Source organism: Anastrepha obliqua, chromosome 1, assembly GCF_027943255.1.
Source record: "Anastrepha obliqua isolate idAnaObli1 chromosome 1, idAnaObli1_1.0, whole genome shotgun sequence".
NCBI classification, from domain to species: domain Eukaryota; kingdom Metazoa; phylum Arthropoda; class Insecta; order Diptera; family Tephritidae; genus Anastrepha; species Anastrepha obliqua.
In genome coordinates, this window is record NC_072892.1 from 36,615,564 (window position 1) to 36,638,460 (window position 22,897).

Below are 22,897 nucleotides of genomic sequence, written 5' to 3' on the forward strand. Positions count from 1 at the left end.
TTGCCATACAATTTATACAATTTCGAAATAACGGAAAGTTTATTAAAAAACCCGTCAAGGTAGTAAACTGAGTAGTATAATTTGTATATATATATATAATTGGTGTTTATACCTTTTATTTGGTGTTTGTCGGACCTCCTATTTGTGGTACGCGTCTTGATAATGTTCCACAAAATGGATGAACTGTAAGGTTTTAAGCCGACTCCTTTCCTCTAACGTCACCTCCCTTCGCAATACAAAACAAACAAAAGCAGGAGAAATTACATGTTTTTGAAAATTCAGTGATTGGCTTGGTAATATTGTGTTTTGTGAGATTTAAACTAATCAAACTAATGAAAAGGAAGTACCGTGTGCTAAATTGCGAAGGCACAAATTAATATAAAGCCTCCAAATGCAGTTCGTTTGCGTTTTTATGCGGGAGACGCCATGGCAAGAAAGTATGTGTGTGCGTATAATTGGTTGTTTTCATTGCTTTCGCTGATGCTTCGTCTTCACAAACAAGTAATTGTTCTTCCTTTTGCTTGTTTTGTTTATTTCAAGTGTTGACGTAAACCGGTTATCAAAATCACGAGAAATAAATTAGGGGTTTCCGGAAGGCGCCATAAGTAGTATTCCGTACCCCGTGGTTTCCACTTGATGTTGCTTAATTTTTGGCTTTTGTTTGTTTATTTATTCGCAGACTGATATTGCGGTGAGTCGCGAAAGCGCAATCTTGTATTCGATCATTCTTGTATGTTGCTGTGGCTCTAGCGAACTCACCTTCTACGAATTCGCCTTGGAAAGCCTGATAAGAAAAAGTCAAAAATATCATCTGCCAGGCCAGTCAGAAACATCTGTAAAGTTTTGCAAATAGTTCAAACGCGTTCGGTTGTTTGCCTGTAGGTGAAAATTTTCGCATTTTTGCCAAGGGAAGGCATCTAATGTACGCGAAAGAGTTAATAATAAAAGCAGACTGAAAATTGGGTATAGATTTCCACGCGTAAATAAAGTACTTGTGGCGCACAGTGTTTGTGTTATTCACGACTCTCCTTAAAACTTACGAATTAATACATCAGCAACAGTCGGAATGTAAGTGATTCGCAATTATAGTAGGGCAGCATGTAGATATTTTGAAAAAATCAATGTAGGTAGATCAGGCCTCAATGACTTTTGAATACCGGTAACTTATGTAAGCACATATCCATTTACCGACTATTTTATGCGATTGTGTGCTAACAATTTGGACATCTTTAAGTACAAATATGAACCATTTGCTATTATTTTTGACCGTATTCAACTTATTAGGTTGACGTATTATTGTTCATTCGATCGTCGAACATTTTTATAGTTTTAAAGCTTAAACGCTTAAACTTGTTAATGATAACTAAGAGATTGTCATATTAAGTGTGTACGTATGCACCTCATAAATATTGACACCTACATACATATGTACATATGTGTATAAGATAAGGATGTTAATAAAGAAAGTGGATTTTAGTTATTTCAGTTTGTATTAAAGCTGTCTGATTTTAGTTTTTTTTATTTGTGCCTGCGCATAAATATTATATATTTGTAATAGAAAGCATCAACCTATTAACTTCCACAAGCAGCTGCAATTATTTAGCGAAAAAACAAAAATATATATTTAAGAAATAGGTAACCCAATTACCTGGGTCCTTGGATTTCGATGGTCGTGTAAAAGGAGACACAGTGGAACCACATAAGAGGTGTTTTCACAAAACAATCATTATACAATTATAACTATAATGCTGTGACGCATAAAACTTGGACACGCTTATGTTGATTTTTAATGTTCCTTCGTTCAAATGTACATAGGATTCTAAAGTTTTATAGAAAGTTTTTTACGTTAGAAATGTACTTAAATGTTTACTATGGCCTGCCAAGAGGTGACACCTACTAAGAAAACCGTTTACCCTTATTTCGAGGTCATCAAACTGTCCGAAGCCACTTCCTTTGAACTAGCAGTCGACATGTCTTATGTCAGTAGCTTCTACGACGGAGTCTAGGTTGTTTAGATTCTAGTAATGCTATGGTTAAAAGAAGTACTACTAGCACGAGCACATCTTTATAATGGTATACAAATTTCAATAAACTCAACAAATGCGAGTTATGCATATGCTCGCATATTATATATATGTACATATGTATATTTACATGAAAGTTCAAAGTGAAGAAAAAGTTTTTTCTAATAGCGGTCATCCCTCGGCAGGTAACAGCAAACCTCCGAGAGTATTTCTGCCATGAAAAAGCTCCTCATAAAAAATGTCTGCTGTTCGGAGTCGGTAGGTCCCTCCATTTGGGGAACAACATCAAGACGCACACCACAAATAGGAGGATAATTGGCGCTTACACCCTTTTTGGGTGTTTGGCCGAGCTCCCACTCCTGTTTTTGTGTTGTTGCATAAAATTAGGAGTGTGAAAAATATGCAATATTTTTTATCAAATTCTTAGCAGTAAGGGCTTGCATGCTTCAGCCTGCAGCCGATTGCTCAATGAACACTCATTAATATAGGGTTATTCAATAGGTGCGCTTCAACTTTTTTCCGATAGGGAGGGCGATATTTTTTATTTTTCGCTTGTCATTTGTAAACTTCATTAGTATACATTTCATCATGGAACGCTACACACTTGAGCAACGATTGCAAATCGTGCAAATTTTTTATGAAAATAATCGTTCTGTTGCTGCTACTTTAAGAGCATTACGTCCATTTTACGGTCCATTTAATAAGCCGTCCCGTTTTGGGGTTATGTGAAGTCATTGGTCTACAGTAACAAGCCGGCGACGATTTGTGAGCTCATAGCCAATATTGAACGCGAAATTGCTGGAATTTCGGCCGATTTATGCAAAAGAGTGGTCGAAAATTGGGTTCAACGATTGGACTTCGTAAAACGTGCACGCGGTGGTCATGCAAAAGAAATCGAATTTCATACTTAAATGTATATGTTCAAACTCGATAATAAAAAAAAATTAGTTAAAAAAGTCAAACCGTTTGTGTTTTATTCAAAAAAGTTCAAAAGTTGAAGCGCTCTTACTGAAAAACCCTATACTAATAAAGTTGAAGATAATACATATAAACATACATATGTAGATACATGAATGTGTTCTTATATTTAGTATCAATACCTTGAAATTAACTTTTTTTGTTAGTTTGGAAAGCAAAAGTAACGTTTTAATGAATGTACAAACAAAGCATATGTGTATGTATGTATATTTGTATAGCATTTAATTGCCAACGTTAACCCCTACATATTAGCTATTTTAAAGATACATATGTATTTTATTATAGTCCGATTATGTTACTAAATTTAATATTGTATAATTCCCCGCAGTACAACTCTCATTTCTATTTCAGAATGGCACAACAAACATTACAACAGCCAAAGCAGCAGCAATTTGCGTAAGTTTTTTGACGATCAATTAGAAACCATTCTGAACTCAATAAATTTAAATTAATTATTACAAAAACAAAAAAAATTAGAAATTTCGTACCAAAAAATTGAAACATTGAATTGAATATACATATGTATACATATAAGAGGGCAATTTAATCCGTTAGTTTAATATACTTTGCGTGGAGCATGTGTGGAAGTTTCCATACAAATTTAATGTCAAATTGCAAATGAATTGTTGGAGATAGTCGTACTAATTTAATGATAGAATCAAACAAACTATATTAATTGACACACCGTGCTTGAGAAATTTCACTTATTAAAAAACATACCTTATGTACAATTATAAGACAGTTTCTGGATCTGGGAAGTTCTGAAGAATTCTCAATACAATTTTGTGAAATATTGTGTGGTTCTGAATAACCAACTGAATTTAGTTCATATAAGCCCTTGCTTAGTCAAATTGGATCTTGGTTTTTCTGCATGCCTTGGGTGCTAGCTAACTAGCTAACATTTTTTAACGTGAGCTGTAACTTGGTCTAACTGGTTAAGGCTTTCTCTGCAGGAATACCTCTGAAAATTGAATTTAGCTCAAATTCAAAATATACATATTATAGATACACGAAGAGAAATATTCTATCTCAATATTGACTTGATAGGTAGCGCTGGAGTTGAGACATTTCTGTTTCGATACTAAAGATACGCTCCCAGGGCAGTCGGTTCTACGTTATCTTATATCCGGCCAAGGGTTAATCTAATCAATCTAATCAATCAGCATTCGTTAAAATTATCAGCACTATTTTATTATGTTACAACAACAACAACATGAGTTGAATAATAGCATGTTTTCTATGTGGACTGGTCTGTTTTTCTGCTTTACAATAGAATTTCTTTATTAATTTGTCGAAAAGTGGCAGAAACGAAATCATATAACTCAGAGTTTCAAACTTAGTACACAATTTTAAGAAATTCAACAAGTTTTCATCAACATTTTAGATCCATTAATGTATATATATATTATTGGCGCGTACACCCTTTTTGGGTGTTTGGCCGAGCTCCTCCTCCTATTTGTGGTGTGCGTCTTAATGTTGTTCCACAAATGGAGGGACCTACAGTTTTAAGCCGACTCCGAACGGCAGATATTACACTCAGAGGTTTGCCATTGCCTGCCGAGGGGCGACCGCTATTAGAAAAATGTTTTTCTTAATTTTGGTGTTTCACCGAGATTCGAACCGACGTTCTCTCTGTGAATTGCGAATGGTAGTCACACACCAACCCATTCGGCTACGGCGGCCACTTAGATCCATTAATGGCATCATGCCAATTATGCTTCAAAAGGTTCAGAAGCACACGGATATCTGGCTCCTAAGCAGCTTCAATGCATGTCTTCGTCTAACTTATATTCCAGAGAGCTGGAGAAGAATAAAAGTAGTATTTATACCCAAGGTGGGTAAGAAAAAACATGAGGTAGCAAATGACTTTTGACCGATTAGTCACACCGCCTTCCTCCTTAAAACACTAGAAAGAATCTTAGATATACACATTAGATCTTTAGCAAGATGGGAGCTACTTTCGAAAGGGCAGCACGCTTATATGAAGGGCAAAGTAGTCGCTTACGCAGATGACGTCGTGAGAAAGCTAAGTAAATGGGTTACAAACAGTGGTCTTAGGGTTAACCCAAGCAAAACTCAGTTAATGCTGTTTACAAATAAAATCATGATACCGTAGTTTAGACTACCGTCAATCAATGGGTTTGAAATTCCGTTTTCAGGCAGAGCGACATATCTAGGAGTAGTGCTAGATCCGAAACTGAACTGGAGGCCCAATGTACAAAAGCGGGTAGAAAAAGCGTATGTAGCTTATTATACGTGCAAAAGAGTTATTAGCAGAAATTGGGGTTTAAAACCTAAACTCGCGTTCTGGATGTACACTGCCAGAGTGAGAGTGATTTGGCATATGGATTATTAGTATGGTGACCTGCTTTGAACAAACAGTACAATGTTAGACAGTTAAATACGGCGTTTCCACGACAGTCGGTTCTATGCTACCGAAACGACCCAGATTTATATCCGGCCAAGGACTGTCACTCCAGCAGCATTCACCGTATGTGAGTATGGGGAATGTTTATGCTGCTACAACAACAACAACAACAGTTAAATACGGAGTTATGAAATCATGTCTAGCAGATGCACTGAATGCCATACTGAACCTGAACGACTAACAGCAGCAAATACCGTCATCAGAATTAAAGAGGTCTGTTATTGGAATGCTAGGGTGTGCGGTCATAGTACTATTCTTGATAGTCGGAAACCTAGACTTCAGACTAGATTTCAAGTAATGTTTCCCACGCGAAAGGAATGGGAGTTAAATTCAGTAGTCAAGGAAGATACCACCGCATTTCACAAATGGAGGGACCTAAAATTTTAAGCCAAATCCGAACGGCAAATGGTTGCAATGAGGAGCTTTTTCATGGCAGAAATACACTCGGGGATTTGCTATTGCCTGTCCAGGGGCGACCGCTTTTAACTTCTAAACAACTTCTAGCCGCAAACCACCAATTGGAGAGAGAGCTCGTCAAAGCACAAATAAAACATGTATGCGCCAATCATATATTATATATACATTTATGTATAAACTTACACAATATTGTACTAAAATTGGAAGAGCCACAAAACTGCATAACTTGACTCTTTCTGAAAACTCTGATTAGAAAGTTGTTGATTTTTTTAAAAATTTGTTCAAATTGAACTACATACATATGTATATTTTATATAAGAAAAAAGGAATGATAAATACATAGTTAAAACTTGGCAATATGTTGCGTTGCTTTTATTTTGATCGTCACTGTTAAAATGTTGTGTATTTCACTTTTGGGCATGAAAGCACTCCGTTATTTGTATTAGTCGCCTATCTTTGGGGGCCAAATTTGTGAGCATCAATCTATACAGATAAAAACATAATATACATAAAGAACACGCCTACTTGTGTATGTACATATGTAAAGGGTGTTTTTTTAAGAGGTTAGGTTTTCAAGTTGGCACTACTTTTTTCGTAGATGGTCTTTTTGACAGCTGTCACTTGATTTATGCTCAGTTTGGTTTGCCATTTCATAATGAATAGACTTACACCTGAACAACGTTTGCAAATCGTGCAAATTTATTACGAAAATAATGGTTCGGTTCGCGCGACGCATCACAAGAAAATTTTGTTCAGCGATGAAGCTCACTTTTGGTTGAATGGGTATGTCAATAAGCAAAATTGTCGCATTTGGAGTGAACATAATCCACAAGCCATTGCTGAGACGTCGTTACATCCTCAAAAAGTCACTGTTTGGTGTGCTCTATGGGCAGAGGGAATCATTGGTCCATATTTCTTTAAAAATGAAGCCGGCCATAATGTTACAGTCAATGGAGAGCGCTATAGAGCCATGATTAATGACTTTTTCGTGCCTGAATTGGACGATGTTGATGTGGACGACCTTTGGTTCCAACAAGACGGCGCTACATGCCATACAGCCAACGCAACAATCGATTTATTGAAGTAAACTTTTGGTGAGCGCATTATCTCGCGCCGTGGACCTGTGGCGTGGCCTCCAAGATCGTGCGATATAACACCGCTGGACTATTTCTTGTGGGGCTATGTGAAGTCGCTTGTCTACGCAGATAAGCCCGAGACGATTGACGTCTTGGAAGAGAATATTCGGCGCGTTATTGCTGACATACGGCCCCAATTGCTGCAAAAAGTGGTCGAAAATTGGGCCTCTCGGCTGGAATTTATTCGAGCCCGCCGCGGCGGCCACTTGCCCGAAATCATTTTTAAAACATAATGGCAAACCCTTATCTTTATAATAAAGCTAAATTCTCGGCCATAACATTAAATTATATACATACGTTTTATTTCATCTTGAAAACCTAACCTCTAGAAAAAACACCCTTTATATACGGACATATTTACACAAATGATTAAAATTCAAGTTCTTGTCAAATCGCCAACGGATAATGTGCTGAAATTAATTTAAAGAGAACAAAAATATTTTTGTTTATACACAGATACGTATGTGTGTATGTACATATGTATGTATGCAGCAATATTTGTCTGCTTTTGAAGCCTATTATTTTATTTGCAAAAAATGACACCAGCCAAGGTTGTGTTCATTATAAAAATTTATAAACATGTTGGAATATAATACAAACATACATACATAACCCATACATGTACATATTATATTATATATGTGCATATAAATTTATCGAGTCTCCATACATATGCAAATAATTTGATGACATTTTTTAAAACAAAATTTTCCACGCCTATAGGATGATAAAATTACTTTAGCAGGTAGTTTCATATCTTCTCGGATGCCATATTAACTACCCAAACTACATATGTATATAGTTTTCGTGCTATCATAAATAAAGAGAAATAAAATTGTTTCAAAACATTGAAAAAAAAAAATGTTTTGATTTAACTTTAAAGTTTTAAACGAAGGTTCGATTCTACTATTGAGTCTGAAGACTCCCTCTACTCTATTGGTTTTGAGACTGTAATGATATTTTGAGGCAAATCATTTTGAAATATATTTTCGAAAATGTGGAAATGTCGGAGGAAGAAAATATAGATTTGAAATTTCCATTTCGTTCAGTTGACAGATCAATAAAAGAACTAAGAGATATTCGTAGCGGTTATACACCCAATTCTCTTTTTACACGATAGATACAGCTGCGAACACTGAAATAGTAGTGCGAACCTACGGCTAATATTTCTTGAAATTACAAGTAAACCAAAGTAATATTTGTATTAATTTTATTGCAAAACTAAAGGACAAATTCATGAGTACGTGTAGGGGGAAACAAATTGTTCATATATAATAAAGTGGTGCACAAGTCGACATATATGTGCTTTCAAATCATTTGCTAAATTCACACAACAATGCAGTGTTTTGTTCTCAACTAACAGTAACAGGCAATAGCAGCTAGAGAGAAAACCAAATCATGCTTTTGCACGACTTGTTTCTCTCTCAGCATTGTCACTACACACATATTTCGGCAAGATAGCAAGAAAAGCAATGACACTGAAAGGCAATGAAAAACAATTCAATTCAAACAAGTGAATTGTGTCAAATGTGGATTATTTACTTACATGAATTCCTGATATTTTAAAATCAAATAGGCAGTTAATGTTTGGTATGATGGTTTTGTAGAATAAAAATTAAATTCTTATTAATATTTGAATACAACTTACACTTTGCCTGCAAATATTCTCTGCTAATACACACTACGCACATACATACATATGACACCAATTCACACATTGTACTTGATGTCTTTCGGCAAAGCTTGTATGACAATGTTTTTCTACCATTGCCATGCAAGCATATAAGCAGCGTCGTGCAATTCGTGTACTGTCGATAGAGCCGAAGTAGTATTGCTTGTTGAAGACAGTTTTTCTTCGTTGCTGTTCAAGTTGTGTGCCTACATTGCTTTTTGTCATCACAAACAGTGTCACATGCAATGTGTGATTTGTTGCTTTGTAATAAGCAAGTCATTTGTGCACCACTTTAATATATAAGCTATAACAAAAATAATTTCACGTAAGATGTGTTTTCATGCAAATTACCGCGAGCAGCAAAATAGTAGTAAGTTAGTAAAATTATTAAATATGACCGTTATTTTGAATCACTGCTACACATCGGTTTCTCAAAGAGTCTACAAGATGTTGACATCTCTCCTGTGTTATTGATTGCCATGCGCGGAGCACTACATCCCATAAATCACTGTTATTTTTTGGTTTTGCATCCCACACAGCTTTTTAAGATCTGTCCAAAGGTTTTCTATGGTATTGAGGTCAGGAGATTGAGCTAGCCACTCCATGACCTCAATTGCATTGTCTTGAAACCACAACTTTGCCAACTTACTTGTATGCTTTGGGTCGTTATCTTGCTGCAGTATCCATTTGAACGGCATTTCTTCTTCGACGAATGGGAGCATAACATCCTTCATTATTTTTACGTACTCATATTGGTCCATAATAGTTTTTATCCAATATATTGGCCCCACACCATGATATGAAAAACATCCCCATACCATAATACTGGATCCTCCATGCTTCAACGTCTTTGCAGTATATCGCGGATGATACTCCATATTTGGTGGACGTCTTACACACTGTCGAGAGCCTTTTCCACCGTACAAAACAATTTTTGACTCATTCGTCCACAAAATGTTCCTCCACTTTGAGATAGGCCATTCAAGATGTTTTTTGGCAAAATCTAATCTACGTACCACATGATTTTTTTTTTTAAGCGGAACCTTACGTGGACTTCTAGCATAGAGGTTATGTTATCGAAGCCGTCTCCTTACTGTATGCACACTACATGGTAACTTCAGGTCGCGTAAAATTTCGACAGCTGACATGGTGGGATGAGTCTTCGAATATTTAATAATTTGACGTGTGGTAGTCGTTGATAATTTATGCTTGTCGCCCCTTTTTTCCAGTTTACTTTGATGTGTTGCAAAAACCATTAGTATGTACCCACCCCTCGCGTTGAATATATTAATGTTTTTTTCTTATATTCGCCGCATAGGAGGATCGTGTCTTGGCTATATGTGGAACGTAACCAAGTGCAAGGTGTCCTGCCGTGGTGTACGTGGTATATATATATTTTTCTTTGTTCTTATTATATTTTGGCTATAATAAGAACAAAATGATAAGCAAAAGAAAAAAAATATATATTATATATACAATATATATATATATATAAATCAATTGCTGTTCGTTAGTCTCGCTAAAGCTCGAGAACGGCTGAACGGATTTATCTTATCTTGGTCTTGAAATGTCCGTAGAGATCTAGGGAAGGTTTAACAGGTGAGAAAAATTCGAATAATTGCCGGGAAAACCTTAAAAACAGCACTTTTCTTCATCCCATATAAAATTTTTCAAAATAAAATTTGGAGTCAATTTGAATTATAATCACTGTGTTCATCGGACCGCATATTACAGCTATGAAACGGACACATTTTTCAACGCACCCAAAAATATTTGTCAAACAAGTGACAATCTTTAAGACATCAAATGTTTCACCATAATATTTGACATTAGATTTGACAACCAACTAATATTTCAATCCATTCTGTCGCACTTTAGAACACGGAAAGAAGTATTACGATATCTATGAGTGAGCGAGAACTTTCTTTACTTTGGCGATCCTTTGTGATAGTGACATTCCAAGTAATGTGCTCTTTTTTTTGATATTTTGTGATTGTGACACTTTACTGCTAAGCGAGCGAAAAATTTTCTCACTTTGATTATTTACAATTTACGATGCCGAGGAGAAGACGACCAGACTTAGGTCGTCGCAGTCAATCAAATGTGCGAAAAGCTACCTCACGTGCTAACCGCACTAATGACCAGAGAGAGACAGATCAAGAAAATAGTCGTATTGCTATGTCAAAATTGCGTCATTTAGTGAGTGATAAACAAGTAGAGAGGCTTAGAATGCAACGAGTTCGTGCACATCAAACACAACAACAGCAAGCACGACATAATGAAATTGACCGAATCCGCAGACGGAATGCTCCTGTGATACTTGAACTAGCTGCATTCCACTATGATCCTGAAATTGATTATTGTGCTGACAAATCGGTAACAATTGGGGAAATGAAAATAATTTGTAAATATTGTAATGATACATGGACCTTGCGGACTTTTCAACTACAATTCACCCTGCATGGTAGACGGCAAGTGTTCCGATACCCAAGAGACCTGCTTGCTGAAAACGTAACGGGAAATGATGGATACCCATTGTATGGGCAGACAGAGCGGCACGTCCACCGTCGACAACATTAACAAGTTTATTCACAGTCTGTCAAACTGATGATTTTGCTTGCACTTTGCTGTATGCTGACATGCCACGATATTACACCTGGAATACATCATCGAAATCGTTTCAGCGTCGAAAACAAGGAACACCTGTTGAAGGACATCCAAATGTATTTCTTCAGACGCTCTAGGTCGCATCTACACAGTAAATTCAAATAACGATGAATGTTATTATTTGCGGTTGTTGTTGGTGAATGTTCGTGGTTCGATATCGTTTGAACAACTGAGAACAGTTAATGGACATCTGTGTGCGACTTACCGTGAGGCATGTCAACTATTGCATTTACTTGAAAACGATACGCACTGGGATCATACGCTCAAGGATTCCGTAATATCTTCATCGCCGCATCAAATTTGTACATTGTTTGCGATTATCATATCGACATGTCTCCCCTCGAATCCAAAAGATTTGTGGGTTAAGTATAGAGATGGCATGTCTGAGGATGTTTTACATCGTGTGCGCCGTCAAACTTTGAATCCTACACTTCAAATGACTGCAGAAATTTACAATGAGACATTGATCATGATAGAAGATATGTGTTTATTGATGGCAAATAAAGTATTGTCGTGTTTGGGAATGACAGCACCAAATCGTCATATGCACGATGCATTAAACCATGAGTTGCAAAGAGAACAACAGTACGACATTGAAGCATTTGCCGAAACAGTTCGTACAAATGGTCCACAATTAAATCAAGAACAAAAAATTGCGTACAACATTTTGATAGAAGCTGTGAACAGTGGATCTGGTGGAATTTATTTCCTTGATGCTCCCGGAACCGGAAAAACGTTCTCAATTTCATTGCTTTTGCCGAGGATCAGATCGCGAAATGATGTTGCTCTACCGTTGGCTTAATCTGGAATAGCTGCGACTCTGCTAGAAGGCGGGCGAACTGCACATTCTGCCTTGAAATTACCATTAAAAATGCAAATAACCGAAACACCAATTGCAACATTGCCACAAATAGCGGAATGGCCAAGATCCTACAGGTATGCAAATTGATTGTTTGGGATGAATGCATGGCCCATAAGAGGTCACTAGAAGCATTGGACAGAACGTTGAAAGATCTTCGTGACAACCAAAATATTTTTGGTGGGGCCATGATACTGTTGTCAGGTGATTTTCGTCAGACTCTTCCAGTAATTCCCCGAACAACTGTTAGCTGATGAACTAAATGCATGCCTAAAATCATCGAATTTGTGGCAGTATGTAAAGACACTCCAATTAACAACTAACATGAGAGTATTTTTGCAGCAAATGAAACTGCGAATGTGTTTGGGAAGCAGTTGTTAGACATTGGAAATAATAAAGTTGCAGTGGACACCTCGACCGGATTCATCAAGTTACCCACAGATTTCTGTCAAAACACAGACTCAAAAGAGGAGCTTATTCAGCGTGCTTTCCCAGATATAGCGCAAAAGTTCAATAACCATAATTGGCTGGGTGAACGAGCAATATTGGCAGCGAAAAATAAAGATGCCGAGGATCTCAATGCGACCATTCAGAATTTTCTTCCAGGACAGTTGGTTTCCTTGAAAACAGTCGACACCGTTATGTACCAGGATGACGTACTAAACTATCCCTCGGAGTTTTTAAATTCACTGGAATTGTCAGGATTACCACCTCAAAATTTGCAGTTAAAAATAGGGTCAGTTGTCATCATGCTGCGTAACATTAATCAACCTCGACTGTGCAATGGAACAAGACTGGCTCTGAAAAAGCTGATGAATAACGTCATTGAGGCAACAATCGTAAAAGGAAAATACAAAGTAGAGGATGTCTTGATCCCGCGGATACCGATGATTCCAACGGATTTACCATTCGATTTTAAACGCTTACAATTTCCAGTACGTCTGGCCTTTGCGATAACCATAAATAAATCGCAAGGTCAGTCGTTAGAAGTTTGCGCAATCAACTTGGGGTTTCCCTGTTTCGCGCATGGACAATTATACGTCGCGTGTTCGCGTGTCGGAAAACCGTCTTCTTTGTTTATTTACGCACCACAAAACAAAACAAAAAATATAGTTTATCAGAAAGCTATAAATTGATTAACAAACTGTATCATAGCAGTGTGTGTCTGTCAATATCAAATTTAAACCATATAAATAGCCATATCTCAGGAAAACTCCATTTTATAATTAACCAATATGATGTGTCGAAAATAATAATACAACTTCATGCTTAATTCAAAATATGTTTTTTTTATTAAATACGGATTCATTTTGTTTGTTTTAAAATTATTTTATACAAAAGTTTAGGTATTTTATTTATCGATTGAGGCAGTGCGAAGTCTGCCGGGTTAGCTAGTTATTAAGAAAAAAGAAATATTTATGTAATTTTATTTACCTCTGGCTGACACGTCCTGATCCTTTCCTTTAACAAATCGCAGTGAAAGTTAGATTAAAAATTGAGGCGAAAGTAACCTCGCCGAACAGCGTTTAACACGGTAAACGTTTTAACTGTTCGGCGGGGATATGCCAGGGTTAACGGCCTTCACGTTGCAGCGACTGGAAACGGTGGTTAGCAACAGTCGGAACGGTAGGCGCAGTTATCATTAGGGTAGCTAAACATTTATAAGATATTAGGGTGTGGCCTAAACAATGGCGTTTCGTATTATGGTGGCCGAGCAACCAACAGTTTTCTCCACTTATTTGTACGTATTCCCATTTTTAATAAGGGTTTTGATCGCCTTTCTCGTGAGTGCAATGCTCACCTCGTCCCACTAAAAGTTGTAAACAATTTTTTTTTTGCTATTCCCGCTAAACATATAATAAATAAAGTGATAAAACTTACTTGTTGTTAGAAAAAATTAATTATTTTTGCAAAAAATTAAATTTTGTGACACTATTTGCTCTGCGCTACTATTTCACTGCTTGTTGTTTTTCTGCTACAGTATCCAGAACGTAGTTGTGCCAGTGTTACACAAGTCTCACGGGGAAGCTGGAGCTCTTCGTCTGCAATAGGTGGTGGTTGGACTCCGATTACGGCATTCACAGGACGGGAGCTCATGAAGGTGGTGACGGTCTCCCGGTGGATGTCGTTTATTGACTGACTAAATACTGTCCGGTCCAGTAGGTTGCGGTCAGTTTTGTCCTGGATTTCGTCAGCGTAGTCTAAAAGGTGTCTCCTGACGTGCCTGGGAGGCGGCTCAGGCTCAAGCAGGTGTCTGCAGGGGTGAAACCTGCGGTAACATCCAAGCAAGAACTGCTTGCTGAGCAGTTTGTTGTGCTCCACTACTGGGAGCATTTGTGCCTCGTTATGCAGGTGTTGAATGGGAGACATCAGGAGGCAACCGGTCGCTGTCCGAATGGCGGGATTTTGACATGTCTTTATCCACTGCGTGTCACTAGTTCCAGGCGACCAGACAGGCGCAGCATAGTTCAGAACCGGCCGACCAATTGCCTTAAATGTCGAAAGCAACAGTTCTTTGTCTTTGCCCCAAGTGCAGCCGGCAAGCCATTTGAGGACCTTGTTGCGGTTTTGGACTTTAGTGGCAATTGCGGTTGTGTGCGCAGAGAAGGAGAGCAAGCTGTCAAAGGTTACACCCAAAATTTTGGGGTTGTTTACCGTTGGAATTGGTGTGTCGTCGACTTTTACCTTAAGGGACAGCTTGACCTCCTTTGTCCAGGTGGTAAAGAGGGTCGCCGTGGGCTTGGTGGGGGAGAGTTGGAGATTCCTTGCAGTGAAAAAGCGAAAAAGGTCGGTGAGGTAGTTGTTCACTTTGGAACACAGGCCATCAATGTCATTGCCCGACGCCATTATCGTGCAGTCGTCAGCGTATGAGATCAGGGAAACTCCCGCTGGTGGTTGGGGGAGCATCGAGATGTAGAAGTTGAACAGCAAGGGAGAAGGGACACCACCCTGCGGTACATCTTACTTAATCTTCCTCTGCTTTGATATTTGATCTCGAAAAATCACTCACGAGTGCCGACCGCTCAGGTAGTTTGCGGACCACCACTTCAGCCCTGGCGGGGGTGTCGACTGATAAATATCATCTAGTAGCGTGGAATGGCTGACTGTATCAAAAGCCTTCTACAGGTCCAACGCTACTAGGACAGTCCTCTCGCAGAGGCGGTTTTGGTTAAGCCCGCGGTTTATCTGGGCGTTTATGGCGGTGAGTGCACTGGTGGTGCTATGCACTCGTCGGAATCCGTGCTGATGGGGGGCTGGGGCCAGGTGTTTCGTGAAGAGTGGGAGTAGGAGGGCTTCAAGTGTCTTCACTACTGGGGAAAGGAGAGTTATCGGCCGATAAGATTCCCCTTGGTTGGCGGGTTTCCCAAGTTTCAGTAGTGGGACCACTCTCTCTGCTTTCCACTTGTCAGGGATGATGAGAGTGGCCAGGGACAGATTGAAGACCCTGGTGAGGAATCCTACTCCCAGATGCTTCAGCATCAGCGCGTTTAATCCGTCAGGGCCAATGGCTTTTGATGATTTCGATTTGTTGATGGCCCCCTGAACCTCATCACCGGAAAAGGAAGTGGCGCACTGTCGTTCGTCAGTTTGTGCAGCCTTCTGGTAGCACGACGCTTGGATCTGTCTAAGAAATAATTAGGTCAAAATAAATATTTTCTCCACTCAAAATCATTTTGTTTGTTTATTTAGTTAAGAAGTTATTTAAAAACAAAATTGGATGATTAATTTTGTGCCATCTTGTACAATACTTTTTATCCACCTAGACCTAAATATTACGTTGAGATTTTAATGCACAGTTGGACTCGGTTAGTTCTAAAATGTACGTTAGTTCTAAAATGTACTTATTGCTCTTACACAAACAATTTTTACTCAATAAGCCATCCTTTTAGGAATTACTCGTATGTATTGTTTAGAAAAACATTTTTTGTTTTGAGCTTCGTGCTAGAACGAAAAATTCGTGTAAAAAAATTCGTTAGTGAACCGCGTTATTACAAAATCGTGTAAAAAAAGACCATGTAGAAAGAGAGTTGGGGTAAACATAATTAGTGTATTTAACGGATGCATAGTTGAGTCTCTCCACTAATTTGTGGTGTATGTCTTGATGTTTCCCTACAAATGGAGCGGCCTAGACTTTTATGCTACCTCTGAAAATTCTGATTAAAAAGTTTGAAATTTTGAGGAAAATATGTAGAATTTTTTTCAAATTTCGTATTAAGTTTGAAACTTTAAGTTATAGATATACATATTTTTATAAAAAAATAAAAATAAAAGAGAAAGTAAATAATAGTCAAAACTTGGCAATATGTCGCGATGCAATTATTGTGAACACAAGTGTATGTATATTCGGTTATAGCAGTCGCAGTCGCCAGAAACAATTTATTTGAGCTAAATTTATAAAATAGAATGTTGTTATATAGCTTATTAATTTTGTTTGCTTGTTATTAATGAATATTTGTTTGTTCTTCGTATCTCGAAAATCATGTGCACACAAAATGTGCGAAAATTTATTTTTGTAGATCTTAAGCCAGTAAATGTCTGTGTACATAAGCCTGTTGCATTAGGTATTTGATTTTACTGTTTGTAATCATTGCATTGTGTTTGTAGGTCTAAACACAATCTGTAGATACTAGATCTGCATACTAGAGGTAGGAGAACGAAATTAAATTTTCTTTAAAAAAGAATAAATGGTTGTTTTTCGAATGCAATTATTGAGCACGGCTTCTATAGAAATTGATGATAATGAACGAGTACTTTAAACGCAGGCTTTTATTGAGTTCTTAATCTAAACATATACATACATACATATATATGGAGGAGAATGCATAAAAATAACAATAGTTGAATGTTGCTAAGTAGATGAGTGTTTGATATGTGGTCAATGTGGACTGTGGGCACGTAAATAGCACAAATTTTAAAATAACATTCCATTTTAATTTATTTTTTGTTTTGTTAAATTGGAAAATTGTGAATACTTATATTTGTTTCAGCAATGAAATTTATATTTATGCAAACAAATTACCGGTTTTAGTTGTAATTGAACTCATTGCGTCGGTTATACCGATTTCGAGTGGTCCAATAAATAGCATATTTTTAGTTCTGTAGTGCGTTTTGAAGCTCGACGTATTCTAAGTAATTCTAAAGTGATTGATATTTTGTAAAAATGCGGCATGATAAAAAACTGCAAGACGAAAAAGCGAAAATAAGGGTTTGTTCTCGAATTAATGATATAAAGTACGTTCAGTTTGGTTAAAGAAGACCCATCTTGCTTAAGCAAAATATTGCAAGAAATCCAAGGCCTAGAAAAACAGATATTAGTGTTGACTGGGCTATAGTACGCAAGACGCAAGAGCAAACCACATCCTTTCAACATCTCCGAACGGCAGATACTTTTTATGACGAGCTTTTTCATGGCAGAAATACACTCGTAGGTTTGCCATTGCCTGCCGAGGTGCGACCGCTATTAGAAAAAACTTTTCCTTCATTTTGGTGCTTCACGGCGATTCAAAGCTACATTCTCCGAATGGTAGTCAGGCACCAAGCCATTAGGCTACGGCAGCCGCGGTCTGACATTTTACGTAAAAATCAAATATATATAATGGGTCCAGATGGGGAAAAAAACTTTACCATTTTGTCACAACGGCAAACAACTAAATCTCCAAAAATTGATTTATTGGCGTGTGGCTTCGCCGGAAGGCAATAACTGTCTATGTATACATATATAAAGGGGTTTTCAATTGGCGCGGGTCGATTTTGACGGCCTGTGGCAGCCATTTTGTATTGGTGACATCTGTCAAATCTTTTGTTTATTATTCAGTTGTTTATGCCAAATCCTCATGGCAAGTTACACGATTGAACAGAACGTTCAAATGATAAAACTTTATTATCAAAATGAGTGTTCATTAACACAAACGTTGCGCGCATTGCGCCCATTTTTCGGTAGACGTGGTGGCCCTTCCAATTTCTTATGACCCATATTGAACCATATGGACCTAGACGACATGTGGTTCCAGCAGGACAGCGCTACGTGCCACACAGCAAACGCCATTTTATTCCATTTCAACATCTACCCGCCCTTATTGAAAAACCCTTTACAATACAATACGAACGCTGTCTGTCGAGAAATTAAATATAATATATAAATACAAGGTGGCACAAAAATAATTACGCTATTGGAAGATTTATAGTTTGTGTAAATGGCGTCGTACGTCAATCATATTCGACACTAGTTCACAAGTATAGCTGGAGTATACAAACAAAATACAATACAAAAATAAAGATTTCCATCACTCAAAATCATTCTTTTATTTAGTCAGTGAAAATAGTTTTTCAAAAACAAAATTGTAAACTGACGTCTCTAAGCGATCGTCCGACAACCAAAACGTTGCTTTTCAAATACCATTAACACAACCATTTTCATCAATTAGTATTTTATAGTTAACACTTTATTAATAGATTGACTTTGATGCTAGTTGTTTATTTTTTAATTAGAGTGTTTGTATTTGTAACAAATAAAATAACTTTTCGTTTAAAGCACTTATTGTGCCAATCAATAAGTTCAGGCTTGTCTCTAAAATATCAGTTATTTCGCGAAAACAAACACAATATGGGCATCGAGACCAAAGCAGATTGTGCAAATTGAAAATAAATGAGAACACATATTTGTATGCACTTTTCAGTGAAAATTTTTATTTGCTTGTGATTGCGAAAATGTAACAAATGGACAAGAACATATGTAGATATTTATAAAGAACCGAACAAGTAATTTTGAGGTTCTTCAAGATGGCAAATTGACGTCTAAATAGATATTAAAAAAAAAAAATAATAATAAAATGAAATACATTACTAAATTATTGTTGCTCTATATAACAATAAAATAATTCTGATAGAAAACGGGAAAAGTGGCGACAGCTCGCCAGATACTTGTAAACGGCCATATTTTTCCTGATTTTCATTAATATTATTTGAAATGAAGAAGTCAATGTCAATATATTTTTTTCAAAATTGGCATACAGTTTATTTATACATTAAAATAATATAAATTTTTTTTTTATTTTAATCATTTAAAATGGCGGATGTACACTCAATTCTTCTAGGAAAGTCGCAGCGGGGCTTCCCATCGGCGGGCATTGTAGCATCGGCGTCAGTGACCTGAAAACAAGAAACCAAAAATTTTGTTGTTTATTAATGTCATAATTTCTATTGAATTAAAAACAAATGAAAAAAAATCGCGAAATAAAATCCTTCAAAAAATGAATTTTGGTGCGAATTTTCCTACTATTTTTGCTTCGAAAAAAATATTTTTTCGAAAAATTTTCGAAATTGTAAATTTACATGAAAAGTAATATCATTAAAAAGATGTGTGTAAAATTTCAGGGATATCGGGCAATAATTTTTCGAGTTATCGTGTACGTCAATTCGAAAAATATAGTTTTGAGAAAAACGCGTCTAAAGTGTGAATACAACGTAACTATACCTCTCCCAGCGCTCGAGCGCAAAGAATAGAGTCGTCACGGTTAACAATCCATAATATAAGAAATACTTAAATTTACGTTCTAAAATTTTTTTGACATATTCTTAAAGGATTATATTAACAAAAAATTTTTTTTTCCGAAATTTGACAGGTATCTGTTCCCTTAAGCAGTATGTGGCGAAAATATCATTCCGCCTGTGAAGGCCGTGTTTTTCATGCAATTTGCCCAAATTGACACCCAAACTGTTTTATATCGCTTGGCTTTTTATTAGAAGATTGTTCATATCAGAAATGCACTCGGAGGGTTGCTATCACTGCGACGCACAAGCGCATACGTCAGTTGTGGCTGCTTTCGATATATTTAATTTGTATTTAGTTTACTTAATTACTCATAATCAATACATTTTTTTGCCATTATTAATCAAAAGCATAAATTTCTATCAACAGTTTGCTGCCGAAAATCATAAATGGTGGTATTGCCGGAATTATTGGTGTCTCTTGCGTTTTTCCGCTTGATTTGGTCAAAACCCGTTTGCAAAATCAACAAGTTGGCCCAAATGGTGAGAAGATGTATAAAAACATGTAAGTGGGGAAATTACTGTCGTATTATTAAAAAAAACATAACCTATATTTTTACCTAACACTCAAGGTTCGATTGCTTCCGCAAGACGTACCGAGCTGAAGGTTACTTCGGCATGTATCGCGGCTCGGGTGTAAACATTCTACTTATTACTCCTGAGAAGGCTATCAAATTGACTGCCAACGATTACTTCCGTCACAAGTTGACCACCAAAGATGGACAACTGCCGATGACCAGCCAAATGTTGGCTGGTGGATTAGCAGGTGCATTCCAAATTATTGTTACCACTCCTATGGAGTTGTTGAAGATTCAAATGCAGGATGCGGGTCGTATTGCTGCACAAGCCAAATTATCCGGCAAAACTGTGGAAAAAGTATCGGCAACCAAGTTAGCCTCACAGTTACTTAAAGAAAAAGGTATTTTCGGTCTGTACAAGGGTATTGGTGCGACTGGAGCGCGCGATGTAACTTTTTCGATTGTATACTTCCCACTATTTGCCACATTGAATGCGCTTGGACCACGCAGAAATGACGGTTCCGGAGAGGCAGTATTCTGGTGGGTATACGGCTTAGTCTTAAGACTTTTAAAGTAATATATACTTAACAGAGATCTGCTTAATTACCATAAATGTAGGTGCTCCTTCCTGTCCGGCTTGGCGGCTGGCTCTTTTGCTGCCCTCTTTGTGAATCCATTGGATGTGGTAAAGACGCGTTTGCAGGCGATTAAGAAAGCAGATGGCGAGAAGGAGTTCAAGGGTATCGTGGATTGTATTAGGTGAGTGGCTAACGAGTCATACAAATATGTATTATTATTCGATATTTAATTAATTGATTACTTTTTTTTGTACAGTAAAACATTCAAGTACGAAGGTCCAACTGCATTTTTCAAGGGCGGCCTTTGTCGTATGATTGTGATTGCACCGCTCTTCGGCATTGCACAGATGGTTTACTTCCTAGGCGTCGCCGAAGCAATGTTAGGCATTAAAACGAAGGATTAAACGCACGCAAGTTAAACTTGCAAATTAATTTAGTTTTACTGTGAACACCGCAATTGAGGTCAAAAGATGTTTGTAAATTTAGCACTGATAAGAGAAATTAACTGAAGTTGGCATTTTAAAATAAATAATATCATGAAACTGAAATACATTCACAAATAACTGTACCGTATGTATTATAAATGTTATGGAATTGCATTTTATTGAGCTTTGTCCGTGTAAACTCCATGTACTAAAATACTCGTTCAAGTTTGAGTAACGGTGACTTATGCATACTTTGAGATTGTTGTAGTAAAATCAATTATTTACATAGATATATACAATAAACAAAATATAATACATATATAAACCAGACACAAACATGCATGTGCTCCAACTAATAAAAGTACAACAAAACCATGCCAATTCAAAAACATAAACAAATCTTAAGACAGGCTTAATAATATAATGCAAACAAATTTGGCCATTAATGAATAGAAGAATAGGCGTAGAATTGCATTAAAGATGTATGTCCAAAGATAGAAAACGCTGCCTATAAAGTGATTTGATTTATGGAGCAATAGAATATCAAATTTGTAAAATTGCTAATCCAATTATTCCTTTGTTAAAGTTAATTTATGGGTAACTCCTAAATTCTCCTACATTTGTTCGCATTACAAAAGTATCTATTCACAAACAAAACAGACTTCTACGTGCGCCTAACAATTAACAAAATGACAATAAACTGCAATGGCTATAGAATCATAAGAAATAAAAAAGCAATGCAGCAAATATTGCAATTCAAGTTGAAAAATATATGAATTCATGAACATAAATATGCTTTACTTTATATGTAGCTGTGGCAAACTCTTTCTTTAAATGTATAATCGAAAGTGTAACAATTTTGAAAGCCAATTGAATTGTAAGTTTTATTCGTTTCAACGGATTATAATGAAACTTTCCGCAGTTCAGGTGAAGTTGAAGCATTGCTATGCCATAATAACGATTTATTTTCAAGATTATTAAAAGAAAATTATTGTAATATGAACCCAATATACATGAAATAGTATTTTTTGTAAAGCTCGATGCTCTCTTACATTTTTTCTTAATGCTTTTTGTTTTGTGTTTGTAATATGTATTATTATAGCTTAGATAAATTTAAAATTGTCCATAGATGCAATGTAAACAATTACGGTATTTTCTTTAAAAAGAGATTTTGGTCTAATAAATGTTGTATACATGTGTATCTTATATTTAAAATAAATAAATATGTACTTCATGAACATGAAAAAGTCTATTAAAATCAATCCAGTTTCGTACAATAAGAAAGAAAACAAACAATGTACAGTGTACTTACGCCTAACGGACATCTCTTTTAAGCGTACACCTTCCACAAACTGACAGTTTTTTCAGTACTAAAAAGATCCTTAATAGCTTAGACAGACAGTAGCGTCTGGATTAACTACTTAATTTGCAGTTATCTCGGGAGTTAAGTGCAACTAATGCGGATTGACAACTAAACTTAAAATGGCAACATTGACGAAAAATGACAGTTAATATCTAATGTGAATGAAAAATAATTAAACTTTTAGAGAGAAGAACAAGAAAGACTAGACTAGCCAGGCTAGGCTAGTTGGCACTAATACGTTCGAAATTATATTAATTTTGGTGTTGTTGTTGTTGTACCAGCAT

The 22,897-nt window shown here is 36.7% G+C and overlaps 1 protein-coding gene across 1 annotated transcript; it reads left to right on the plus strand.

Moving 5' to 3' along the window:
* Positions 1–823: 823 nt before the first annotated feature.
* On the plus strand, positions 824–22,445 carry LOC129245221 (mitochondrial glutamate carrier 1-like). The gene is made up of 6 exons (XM_054883264.1): positions 824–1,068; positions 3,354–3,398; positions 20,100–20,234; positions 20,302–20,787; positions 20,866–21,006; positions 21,082–22,445. The coding sequence occupies exons 2-6, from the start codon at positions 3,355–3,357 to the stop codon at positions 21,227–21,229; spliced, it is 954 nt and encodes a 317-aa protein (XP_054739239.1). The 5' UTR covers positions 824–1,068; position 3,354; the 3' UTR covers positions 21,230–22,445.
* The last annotated feature ends 452 nt before the right edge of the window (positions 22,446–22,897 follow it).